This window comes from Cheilinus undulatus, linkage group 14 (genome assembly GCF_018320785.1).
Source record: "Cheilinus undulatus linkage group 14, ASM1832078v1, whole genome shotgun sequence".
Taxonomy (NCBI): domain Eukaryota; kingdom Metazoa; phylum Chordata; class Actinopteri; order Labriformes; family Labridae; genus Cheilinus; species Cheilinus undulatus.
This window is the reverse complement of record NC_054878.1, coordinates 43,617,367-43,629,759: the sequence shown is the minus strand read 5'-3', so window position 1 is coordinate 43,629,759 and position 12,393 is coordinate 43,617,367. Positions and strand designations below refer to the sequence as shown.

The 12,393-nt window shown below is 39.5% G+C and overlaps 1 protein-coding gene across 1 annotated transcript in view; it reads right to left on the bottom strand.

The window, feature by feature from the left end:
* Positions 1–11,521, bottom strand: part of LOC121521171 — a 28,765-nt gene extending 17,244 nt beyond the window's left edge. The window contains exons 1-6 of the mRNA XM_041804925.1: positions 11,452–11,521; positions 10,222–10,339; positions 10,083–10,167; positions 3,943–4,124; positions 3,786–3,796; positions 1,761–2,081 (exon numbers count right to left, since the gene is read on the bottom strand). Of these exons, the coding sequence (XP_041660859.1) occupies positions 1,761–2,081; positions 3,786–3,796; positions 3,943–4,124; positions 10,083–10,167; positions 10,222–10,339; positions 11,452–11,521 (787 nt within the window). The remainder of the gene's footprint in view (positions 1–1,760; positions 2,082–3,785; positions 3,797–3,942; positions 4,125–10,082; positions 10,168–10,221; positions 10,340–11,451) is intronic.
* Between the last annotated feature and the right edge of the window lie 872 nt (positions 11,522–12,393).

The window sequence follows — 12,393 nt, the reverse complement described above, 5'->3', positions numbered from 1 at the left end:
GACATCATAACAGTCAGAATCACCCCGTCGACAAGTGTAGCGACCAACATCCTCAGGAGTGACCTGTTTAATCACTAGAGAACAGTTGTCATCCATACTCAGCCGGTCAGCTCGGGTCGACGTTTGCTTCAACAGTCCTCTTCTTGTCTGAAAAAAGGTCTCTGCTAGATCTACGTTATAAAGCCATGAAATATAGGAGCACGGAAGACGTTCGGAGGCTGATGGAAAGCCACAGGGCAGGATGACATCTTGGCCAGGTTTGAAGGTGAGGTAGATTTTTTCTTCATTGTTGCACACTGGAAAGACATTTTATTATGTTTTTATAAACTGAGACAAAGAATGTTCCATCCTGGTCCCCAAACTAACAAACAGCTTTAAGGATTTTAAGATTAACAGGATTTTTTTGTTACACTTAGCAGAAACAGGTGAATGTCAACAATCCAAATAAAAGATTTAACCAAAAGACAAAAACACTGAAAATATCAACTTAAACGAGCGAGATTCAACGGGATTTACAAACCTTCCAAATTACGAATTATTCACAAAACCACAATTTCTCAAAACACACTAGCTATAGCTTGAAACAGTGAAAAGGTGCTGCTGTCAAAGATGCTGCAGAGTCCTCCTCTTCTCTTTGGTGTTTAGAGGTGGTTTGTCTGCAAGAAATGTTGCATTATTGCCTACCACCGGTGTAGAGCATAATCTACATTATTCTAATAAGAGCTGTTCCGATTCTGATACCAGCATTGGAAATATGTCCGAAACAGCTTAAAATGCAGGTATTGGTATCGGCAAGTACACAAGTTTATGAACCAATCTAATACTGTTTGGTTTAGCTTATGTTTTGCTTCATTAAGCCATGCTGAATGCTTGCGCAATCAATCGCAAATCAATTCTTCTTCACTGCCTGAAAACACTGCATGCAATAGCTACTGTTTTTAGAGCAGTGAGGAAGAACCAAAGGACCCACTGCAGCAGCCAAGAATGGAGGCTGCGTGACAGTCTTCTCCGAATGTGATCATTAAAATGCCTTCCAGACTGGCGTTGTTGTACATGACAAGAAGAGACACAGTTTATCCAAAATTGAAAAACTTTCGAACCATAAATCATTAACTCTTATTTGGTGTTTCCTCTTGAAGCTAGCTATTGCTCCGTCCCATTGACACTATCGATGCCTTTGAATCTCTTGCGCCAGCATTTTCAGGGCCTGGAACTCATGTGACCACACCAGTAAACTCTAACCTTGCAAAGCAGATGGAAACACCCTTTTCCATGTTTCTCACTGGTGAATCCATCTTGTTAAGTTCTTGTCTGGACTGTTTGGGTCCAGTTAGAAAGTGACAGGACAAATCAGCGTCAAGGGGAAGTACTGTCGGGCGTGGCAGAGTCATGACGTACGCAAGCAGTGACAAGAGGCCGGTGCAATTATGGCAAAAGACTTAGCAAAGATGCTGCTAAAGGGCCAGTTACATCAGAACTTGGCAACATTCCTTCGTTAAAAGAAGAACAAAAAACAGCGGTGGGTTGTTTTCTTTTCAAAAACAAAAGACAAAAGTTGTGTACCGACTGATTCTGACAAGTTTCTACTTCCTCTAATTTTGACCAAATGATCAAGACTAGAGTGGTTGGCTAAGTTCTGGAGATAGTACTGGTGATGAACCAAAAGGGATCAGCTGGTGGAAGGTCAGACACAATGCAATCTTTTGTCCAAAAAGAGAGCATAAAAGTCATTCATGATAATTATAAAAAATCAGACTTACCTGTTGGAAGACTGAGAAAAACAGTAACATCATAACAATCAGAATCACCCAATCGACACGTGTAGCGACCAGCATCCTCAGGAGTGGCCTGTTTAATCACTAGAGAACAGTTGGCGTCCATACCCAGCCGGTCAGCTCGGGTTGACATCTGCTTCACCAGTCCTCTTCTTGTCTGAAATAAGGTGTCCTCTTGATCTCTGTTATAAAGCCATGAAATGTAAGAGCATGGAAGAGATTCAGAGGCTGGTGGAAAGCCACAGGGCAGGATGACATCCTGGCCAGGTTTGAAGGTGCGGTAGATTCTTTCTTCATTGTTGCACACTGGAAATACAGGTTATTATGTTATAATAAACTGATAAACTGAGACAAAGAATTTTTTGTTCTGGTCCTCAAACTGACAAACAGCTTTAAGGATTTTGGATTAACAGGATTTTTTTTTTACACTTACTTAGGACAAACAGGTGAATGTCAACAATCCAAATAAAAGATTTATCCAAAGGACAAAAACATTGAAAACACCAACTTAAATGAGCGAGATTTAACAGGATTAACAAACTTTCCAAATCACAAATTATTCACAAAACCACAATTTCTCAAAACACACTAGCTATAGTTTGGAACAAAGAAAGGGTGCTGCTGTCAAAGATCATGCAGAGTTCTTCTTTTGTCGTGTTTAGAGGTGGTTTGTCTGCAAGAAATGTTGCATTATTGCCTACCACTTGTGTAGGCATAATCTGCATTGTTCTAATAAGAGCTGTTTTGATACCAGTATTGGAAATACATCCGATATGGCTGAAAATGCAAGTATTGGTATTGGCGAGTACACAAGTTTATGAACCAATCCAATACTGTTTGGTTTAGCTTTATAACCAACTTAAAAGGTGCTGCTGTCAAAGATGCTGCAGAGTCCTCTTCTTCTCTTTGGTGTTTAGAGGTGGTTTGTCTGCAAGAAAAGTTGCATTATTGCCTACCACTGGTGTAGAGCATAATCTACGTTATTCTAATGAGAACTGTTCTGATTATGATACCAGTATTGGAAATATGTCCGAAACAGCTTAAAATGCAGTTATTGGTATCGGCAAGTACACAAGTTTATGAACCAATCTAATACTGTTTGGTTTAGCTTTATGTTTTGCTTCATTAAGCCATGCTGAATGCTTGCGCAATCATTCACAAATCAATTCTTCACTGCCTGAAAACACTGCATGCAAGAGCTACTGTTTTTAGAGCAGTGAGGAAGAACCAAAGGACCCTCTGCAGCAGCCAAGAATGGAGGCTGCGTGACAGTCTTCTCTGAATGTGATCATTAAAATGCCTTCCAGACTGGCGTTGTTGTACATGACAAGAAGAGACACAGTTTATCCAAAGTTGAAACTTTCGAACCATAAATCATTAACTCTTATTTGGTGTTTCCTCTTGAAGCTAGCTATTGCTCCGTCCCATTGACACTATTGATGCCTTTGAATCTCTTGCGCCAGCATTTTTAGGGCCTGGAACTCATGTGACCACACCAGTAAACTCTAACCTTGCAAAGCAGATGGAAACACCCTTTTCCATGTTTCTCACTGGTGAATCCATCTTGTTAAGCTCTTGTCTAGACCGTTTGGGCCCGGTTAGAAAGTGACAGGACAAATCAGCGTCAAGGGAAAGTACTGTCGGGCGTGGCAGAGTCATGACGTATGCAAGCAGTGACAAGAGGCCGGTGCAATTATGGCAAAAGACTTAGCATGGATTACATGCCAGTTACATCAGAACTTGGCAACATTTCTTCGTTAAAAGAAGAACAAAAAACAGCGGTGGGTTGTTTTCTTTTCAAAAACAACAAAAGTCGTGTACTGACTGATTCTGACAAGTTTCTAATTTATCTAATTTTGACCAAACGATCAAGTGGTTGGCTAAGTTCTGGAGATAGTACTGGTGATGAACCAAAAGGGATCAGCCGGTGGAAGGTCAGACACAATGCAATCTTTTGTCCAAAAAGAGAGCATAAAGTCATTCTTGATAATTATAAAAAATCAGACTTACCTGTTGGAAGGCTGAGAAAAACAGTGACATCATGACAATCAGAATCACCCAATCGACACGTGTAGCGACCAGCATCCTCAGGAAGTGCCTGTTTAATCACTAGAGAACAGTTGGCGTCCAAACTCAGCCGGTCAGCTCGGGTCGATGTCTGCTTCACCAGTCCTCTCCTTGTCTGAAATAAGGTGTCTTCTTGATCTCTGTTATAAAGCCATGAAATATAAGAGCACTGAAGAGGTTTGGAGGCTGGTGGAAAGCCACAGGGCAGGATGACATCTTGGCCAGGTTTGAAGGTGCGGTAGATTCTTTCTTCATTGTTGCACACTGGAAGGACATATCCACCTTGGGGGAAACATAACATAACAAACTGAGACAAAGAATGCTTCGTCCTGGTCCCCAAACTAACAAACAGCTTTAAGGATTTAAAGTTAACAAGAAGTTATTTTTTTCACACTTAGCAGAAACAGGTGAATGTCAACAATCCAAATAAAAGATTTATCCAAAGGACACAAACATCAAAAATACCAACTTAAACGAACGAGATTCAACAGAATTAACAAAATTTCCAAATTACGAATTATTCACAAAACCACACTTTCTCAAAACACACTAGCTAAGTTTATGCACTGATCCTATACCGTTTAGTTTAGCTATATTTTGCTCTGTTTAGCCATGCTAAATTATTGTACTATAAACCGCAAATCAATTCTTCTTCGCCACCCGAAAACACTGCATGCAAGGGCTACTGTTTTTAGAGCATTGAGGAAGAACCAAAGGATCCACAGCAGCGGCTAAGAATGGTGCCTGTTTGACAGTTTCTCTCTGAATGTGATGGCGCTGTTGTACACGACAAGAAGTGATACAGTTCATCAAAAGCTAACCAACTTAACTCTTCAACCATAAATCATTGCCTCTTTATTGCTCTTCCTCTTGAAGCTAGCCTTTCTACCTTTCCATTGATGCTATTGAAGCCTTTGAATCCCTTGCGGCAGCATTTTCAGCAAGTCTGGAACTCGTGTGACCGTTCAGGACTTTAATGATTAAATCCACACCAGTAAACCTGATGCTGAATGTCTTTTAATCCATTTTAATCGAATTATGGTCATGTATTACTGCTACGTTGAATGCTGTCATATTGTTTACCCTTTTTGAGGATCTGTCAGCCAATAGCAGGCTGTTCCGTAATCACTTCACGCTGCCAGAATAGAGCATAATAGCGAGATAGAGAATCTGTGAAGCAGCCCCCTGTATTATTATTATTTTTTTAATATTTAGCAGTAAAACTCAATAATCAGCAGAAAAACAACCTTAGGGTCACAGAGTTGTTGCATATACTATTTGTTGAGTCAAATTTAGGCCTAAAATAATTAGCTAGTCTGCACAGTCAGTCCAGAAAGTTCACACTGCTATTGGATCAGTACTTGATATCAGCAGATACCCAACAGCTTGGTCTCGGAATCATAATGGGAAGGGAAAAATGGTATAGGAACGTCTGTAATTCTTATTCCTCAGTACTAGCAATAAGAAGGAAAAACAAATAACTGCATATAAACACAAAATAATATATCTAGTCACATTAATCTTCCCACTTCTCATCCAGTTCACCAAAGAGGCTGCTGGCCTACACGGTCTTGGACATAAAGACCTCTCCCATAGTACTTTCAGACAGACATGGTTTTGGTTCCATTCTGGAGTGTCAGAACCTTGGCGCTTTCTTGTGAACCAGCCTGGGTTCACACCAGTTTAGACGGAACCAAAATGGGAGAAAATGATGGACAGTCAGTTTTATCTTATCGAGCATCTCAATCTTGGAATCGAATACCAAGTAACATACATGACTTACCAACACTTACTTCTTCTGCTAAGCATCTAAAAACATGGTTGGAGAATCAAAGCTGCAGTCACAATGAATGAATGGATATACTGTATTGTTATGTGTATTGTCAAGTGTACTGGATGTAATTGGTGTTATTTTTTTTGTAGTTGTTTGGTTGTTGGGGATTTTGTTTGTTTGTGACTAGCCATTCTAGAGACTATATGCTTACATAAATTTATGAATGCAAATTTTGTGATAGTGTGTACATAATCTAAACTATGTATGCTAACCAGTGCAATAACAACTACACACACGTCTGTGTGTGCAAAATAAGTGCAATAGTGCAATATACAACAGCACTTTAAAACTCTAGCACTCAAGCACTTTCGCATATAAAGCACTTTAGCACCGAGGCACTTTAGCTTAACAAGCCAAATCCCCAAGGTTTTCTTTTTTCTGACCCGTCATGGGTTTATTGTCTCTGTAGGTTGTTTATTGTACTTTTCATTCTTATTTGCCATTTTTATTCTCTACCTTTTATTGCTATTGTACCTCTGTTTAATTGATTGTACATTGTTAACATCAACCTGCCCAGGGTCAAAGGACGGAAATTAGCCACTGGCTACAATCCTACATATTTACATGGAAGTGTTTAATAATATGTACTGTCCCTGATAGTTCAAATAAAATAAATACAAATACATGTATCACCATGTCCAGCTCTACTATATTGCCTGAGTCTCTCTTGCTGTCTCGGGATTCCTTCTTCAGTTTCTTGATTTTTTTTATTATTCTGGCGTTTGAGTAAACCCTGCCGTCATCATCTCTTTTACAAGTTCTGCCTGTAACTTTCTCTTCCTTGTACTACTCTCCTAACCTTGGAAAGCTGATAGATACGCCCGTTTCCATGTTTCTCGTTGGCGAATCAAACTTGCAAAGCTCCCATCTGAACCGTTTGGGCCCGATTAGAAAGTGACAGGACCAATCAGAGACGAGGGACAGTAGTTTTGGGCACAGTGGAATCGTGAAATCCATCTGGCGTGCCAGGTTACTACTCTGCAGGGACGTGCAGAGACATTTGGGGGGGCAGGGGCTCAAGTGAGAAAAAGGGCACTTCTCTTAATCTATTGATAAAAATGCTTAAAACCCTCACCTCTGACTTAATAATCAATTTATTTTAATAACCTCACATTAACATAGTTGTTGTATACTCAACTTATTTCTACAAAATAAATCAATCACACAAAAACAATGTCTTCTTTGGGTTTAGAACGGGAGAGTTTTCTGGGCCTCTGCCAAACTGGAGGTAAATCATGGTCAATTTTAAAGTTAAGTTGTGATATCCATATAATTTTTTTTTTTTTTCAACTTGGATAGGCAGAAGAAGATGGGTTGATATTTTAATCTTTTGTGCTGAAGTAAATAGCTTTCTTTAAAATGTAAATCCCTTTTCTTAAAAACAGAAATAAAATGGGTTAAATGGGATTTCAAAAGTTAAAGTTAAAAGTGACAAAAATTATTCAAAAGTGAAAAAACGCGGCAAAAATGGGTTAAAGTGGCAAAACAGGCATACAAAGTGGTTAAAGGGGATTAATAAGTGGCAAAAAATGTGTGGAAAATTTGGTGAATGGGAAGAAAAATCGGTTTAAACTGGAAAAAAATGGTTAACTGAGGCAGGAACATAGGCAAAAATGGGCAGAAATGGGTTAAACTGGCAAAAACAGGCTTTAAAATAGTGGAATATGGTTAAATGGGCAAGAAATTAGTAAAAAGTGGTTAATAGTGGCAATAATGAAAAGAGTGGTGGAAATGGATTAAAAGAACAAAAATGGGTTTTGAGTGGCAATTTTGAAAAATGGGTGTGAGGTGGCAAATGTGTAACTTAAAAATTTAAAAACTTAAACTTACTTAAAAATTAGACTTTATAATTCTACTGTAAACAGATGAGAGACTCCAGACAATTGAATTTCCCTGTCAGGATAAATAAAGTTATTGTATTGTATTGCATTGTAAAATTATTAGGTTTTTTTAAAGGCATGTGGAGACCTGTCTGCGTCTTGCTACCCCCATTGGGGTCCTGGCCCCCATGTTGAGAACCACTGCTGTAAAGACCATGAAATGCTTAGTGCATGGTGCTGGGAGAAACATAAAGGACAACGCCATCACAATCACAGTAAAAGCAAAGGCAGTCATATCATTTATGTAAATGGTAAATAAAAAATGGCTGAGGAACTCCCTTTGTAATGAGGAGTAAAGAGAAGCTGATATCACCTGCCATGAAGCACTGAAACCTGTCTAAAAGAGCAATATTAAACTGTTTCCAGCTGTAATGGTCAAAATCTAATCATTAAAGCACTGAGAGGTCGACTGTGCATGAAGGTCTTTGCAGCACCAACTGAAAGCTTCTAATGCGTCTAAAATTGACAAATTGTACTAAGTGGTTTTATCATGTTTTTGACTTTCCTTAAAATTGAGAATTAAATTAAGCAGTATAAAAGATATCAAATTTGAGCTGTAATGAAAAACTTTAAGATTTAATAATTTAAGGCTGAAACAACAGTTTCTTTCTGTAGCAATCACCATCACCCTAGCTGCCTGCACATTTGTTTTTACATATGTATATAAAACAGAATCATTGGCAGAGATTTGCAGGTCTATATCATAACACACTAATAATTTAAGACGAAATGTTAGAAAAGAAGTAGTTACCTCCCATCTGAAGCACAAAAATGAAGATGAACCCCAGCAGAACCATTCTCCGTCTGGTCCGAAGAAACAGGAAATGTTCTTGAGGCTTTTCCTTGTCAGACTGAAGTCTAACTGATGGCAAAGTCTGTTTTGGTGGTTAAGTTTCTGAGCAAAGCTCAATTTATTACAGCACCAGACTCCTCCCATTCATACAAAAATACCAAAAAAACTTCAGAGATGTTGCTTACTTGAGAGTGAATTTAGAAAAAAGTTTAAAAAAAAATCACACTCTCACTCTCAAAACCCCTTTAGGACATTGGGTATATTTAGAAATATTAAACATGAAAGAAAAAAGGTTTCCTTATTTTTTGGTCCTTAACTCAAGTCCTCATCACACATATCAAAGGTGAATTCATGTTTAATAATTTTCATTTTTCACCAGACTCTTACATCCATAGAAAACACCCAAAGTAGTTTTAGTTGATTCTAACTCTACTACAGTCACTGATATATCTCATCAGTTCAAACAAGGTCATTATCTCCCACAATGCCTCTCTGTAAACATTGAAAAGTGGCGAAACTTGGTGGCATTTTTTTGGTGTGCAAATATTTTTACCTCTGAATGACTGAATTACAGAGGAATTAACATGATTTCTTATTTCTGTATTGCAGTGGAAGTAGAATGAAAATAATTGGTTTTAATGGTAGTTAATGAGGCCTAAAAGGGCCTTAGGAGGGAGAGTGTGAGTTTTTTGTCCACACAGTGGAAAATTCTGTCAACACAGTGTGGATAAAATATTTCAAAAATTAATTAAAAAATGAACATCTTTGTCAGATATCATCTTAGCATGATAACTGCCAAAGAAAGAGCAAAAAATACAATTGAAAAGCCCTAAAAGGGCTCTGGGAGGGCCTGAGGGTTAATCAGGTTGGTCCCACTGAGATCGGAGATGCGACAATACATGAAAAATAAAAGAGAACCCAAATGCAAAGGCACACAAATACTTCAGATAAAACTGAAGGTACAAATCTACAACAAAAACTGTTTTGAAAAGTCCAAAAATACAAAATCAGAAGCTGACTAAAAACACTGGAAGAAGAGGAGGAGACTGGAGGCATGCACAAGAGATTCACAAGCAGACATCTATACATGCAGGGAGACATCACAACTAATTGACAAAGGACTAAGAGACACACTTACATTAAATACACAGGCAGATATTGAACTCAGGTGTGACGAAAGTGACACAAGCGGACCCAGTAAGTGCAATCAACATGGAGGGTAAAACACAAGGGCAGAAAGACGAGTACAGATCAAACACAAAGGAAGCACTCTACAAAATAACAGTACATAATAACCAGGGGAGAAGACTAAAATGACACTAGAAATCAAAACTGGGAATTTCTAGAAGAAGAAGAAGAAACATAGGAGGTATACACAAACACAAGGAACAAGGGAAACATGACAGCAATCTGAAAAATAACACTAGAGTTAGCAAAACCATGACAGTACCCCCTTAGGGATGGCTTCCAGACATCTCAGCATACACAAAAGTCCAGAAAACAGTTCAAGAGAAGCAGGATAGAAGGAGGGCAGCTGGAGGACTGACTGGACAGGAAAGACAGACCCGAAGAGTGGACAGGGAGCTGACCTGAAGGACAGGACAGATCAGGCAATGGCCAGGAGGCCCACTAGGGGAACAGCACTGTTAGTCAGCAGCAGGACCCATGACAGGATAACAGGAGTGATGGTCAGCAGGAAACCAGGAACAATGGTTGGTATGACCAACTAGTACCCAGGTGCAGGTGTCTGCAGGACCTCCAACAGGAAACCAGGAGCTGGGGTTGGCAGGACCTCTGATAGGTGGAAACACCCCTGCACTGCCAGGACATTAGGAACAGGGAGTTGCTGGGTCACTGATTGGAACCAGTTACTTAGGGTGGCTGGGCTCTTGACGCTGAATCAGGAGAGCCAGGTTGATCTTACAACGTCCCAACAGGGGTCCAGATGTGCTCAGCAGGAACAGGTACCAAGCAACCGAGCTGGGAGTGGCTGAACAGCAGAAGGGGAACCAGGACAGCAAGGGTGATATTCAGATCTCATATTTTTTTGGGAAACAAGACCAAAAATGGCTGCAACACACAGTTTCAACAACTTTCAAAATAAATAATAAATACAGACATGATTACACTGCTTCAACAGTCGCGTACAGAAAGGGTTCTGTTCAAGAGTTTTCACAGTGAACTTTCAAACATTTAGAGTCTCCAGGTTTTCCGGTTTAAGTTCAGTCTGCAGAGTGTTTCGAGCAAAAGGCCCAGGAAGTCTTCTTTCCCATCTCAGTTTGGACTTTGGAAATGACAAATAGCATTTGCATGACGTGACGACTTAACAGCCTGCCATTGGTTGTCACAGCTCAGTCGATCAAAAGACATTCCATATTGGACTTACTGTTGTGAATTTAAGGTTTACAGACCCTAGGAAGTCACCAGGCTCACAGGAAAACATTCTGTAAGAGCTATGAAGGCATAGACAGAGCCATTAAAAACAGTACAGAGGGCTTTGTGAGGAAAAAAAACAAGGAAGTGGCTAAAGAAGAAACTAGCATAAGTGTTATTAAAAGCTTCAAGAATGGCAGCAGTGTTAGTTCTGTTTTTTTCTGAATCTGTATGGAGATGGAAGCCAGGCATTCTTTTACTTAATCAGTGACCAAGGTTTTAAGCACTTTAGACAACATGGTCAGTTAAGAGATCAGTCCATGATTGTTCAAAATGTTTGGACCTCATCTTTAAACAGGAATTAAAAAGGCAGATTTCCAATACTCAAGGGTCTTACTTTCACTCAAGATGATAATTTAATTTACTTTGTATTACAAAATGAAGTCATGTTAACCCAAATTTAGTTTGTTTTAAGGAAGTGGGGAAGTAGAAAAAAGCACAGTCAGCATTTCCTTTTTTTAACTTTTATTTTTTATTACTTACAGTAAAAGTACAACTTTTAGAGCATTTTGCGCAACATCAGGAAGCATTTAACAAAATATATTTTAAAAGCCTTTAAAAATAAAATGAACACGCAATGGTGGCATTTGTTGCCAGTAACAGTCATGCCTTCATAGTACAGAGTCGCCAGCTGGTCAAGCCCCGCCCTGCCTTAATGCACAGGCTTACCAGATACTAGCGTCACAGGGCCCACCCAAGAGAGGGGGCCCAGTAAGGCCAGAAGAATAACAACAATCATGCTGGTGTGGTTCTGGGGACACTGGAGGAAAACATCAACAACTTGAATAAACTAAAGTCATTCTGATTGGTAAATAAGAAGGAGGCCTACCTATTGTCTAACGAATGAGATGACAACTGTACATATAACTTTTTGTTACCTCCGCCAAGGAGGTTATGTGATCAGGTGGGTGTGTTCATTTTTTTTTTTTTTTTTTTTTTTTTAATTTGTTAGCAACATAACTCAAAAAGTCACGGACAGATTTTCAGGAAATGTCAGAAATGGCATAAAGAAGAACTGATTAGATTTTGGGACTGATCCACCGTCTGGATCCAGGAATTTTTAAGGATTCTTCACTATTGGGAGATAGGGCTAATGGCGGAGGTCTGCGCTGTTACCATTTTACACCAGGAGACGGCGAACATGAGTAACTTCAATCCCAGCAGCATGTTTTTGGTGTGTTTATATTCAAAGTTTTGGAGTCTAAAGAGTTTGAAAGACACACGCCTGGTCGAGGAGACGAGTCTGAGTGTAGCAGAGAGAAAGACAGCAAATTGTGGCAAGAATACTCACAATGCTGGGAGGAATAGAGGAATATTCACCCTCTGCCATGACTTCCAGTAGTCCAGTGAGACCTTGGGTGCTTCCGCCCTCACAGTCCACATGTGACAAAGCCAATGCTTTGCCTCACCATGTCTCCACCCCACTTGGGAGGGAGTAATCGGTGAATTAGATTTTGGGAGTGATCCGGCTCCAGGAATGGATCCAGGAATGTTTTTAAAGGATTCTTCTTTACTTGGAGATAGAGCTGATGGCAGAGGTCTGCGCTCTCTGAGTGCTTTTCTAGTTTTCAGTGCAACCATTTGCAACAATAGCTGTTGGTGTGGCACAGA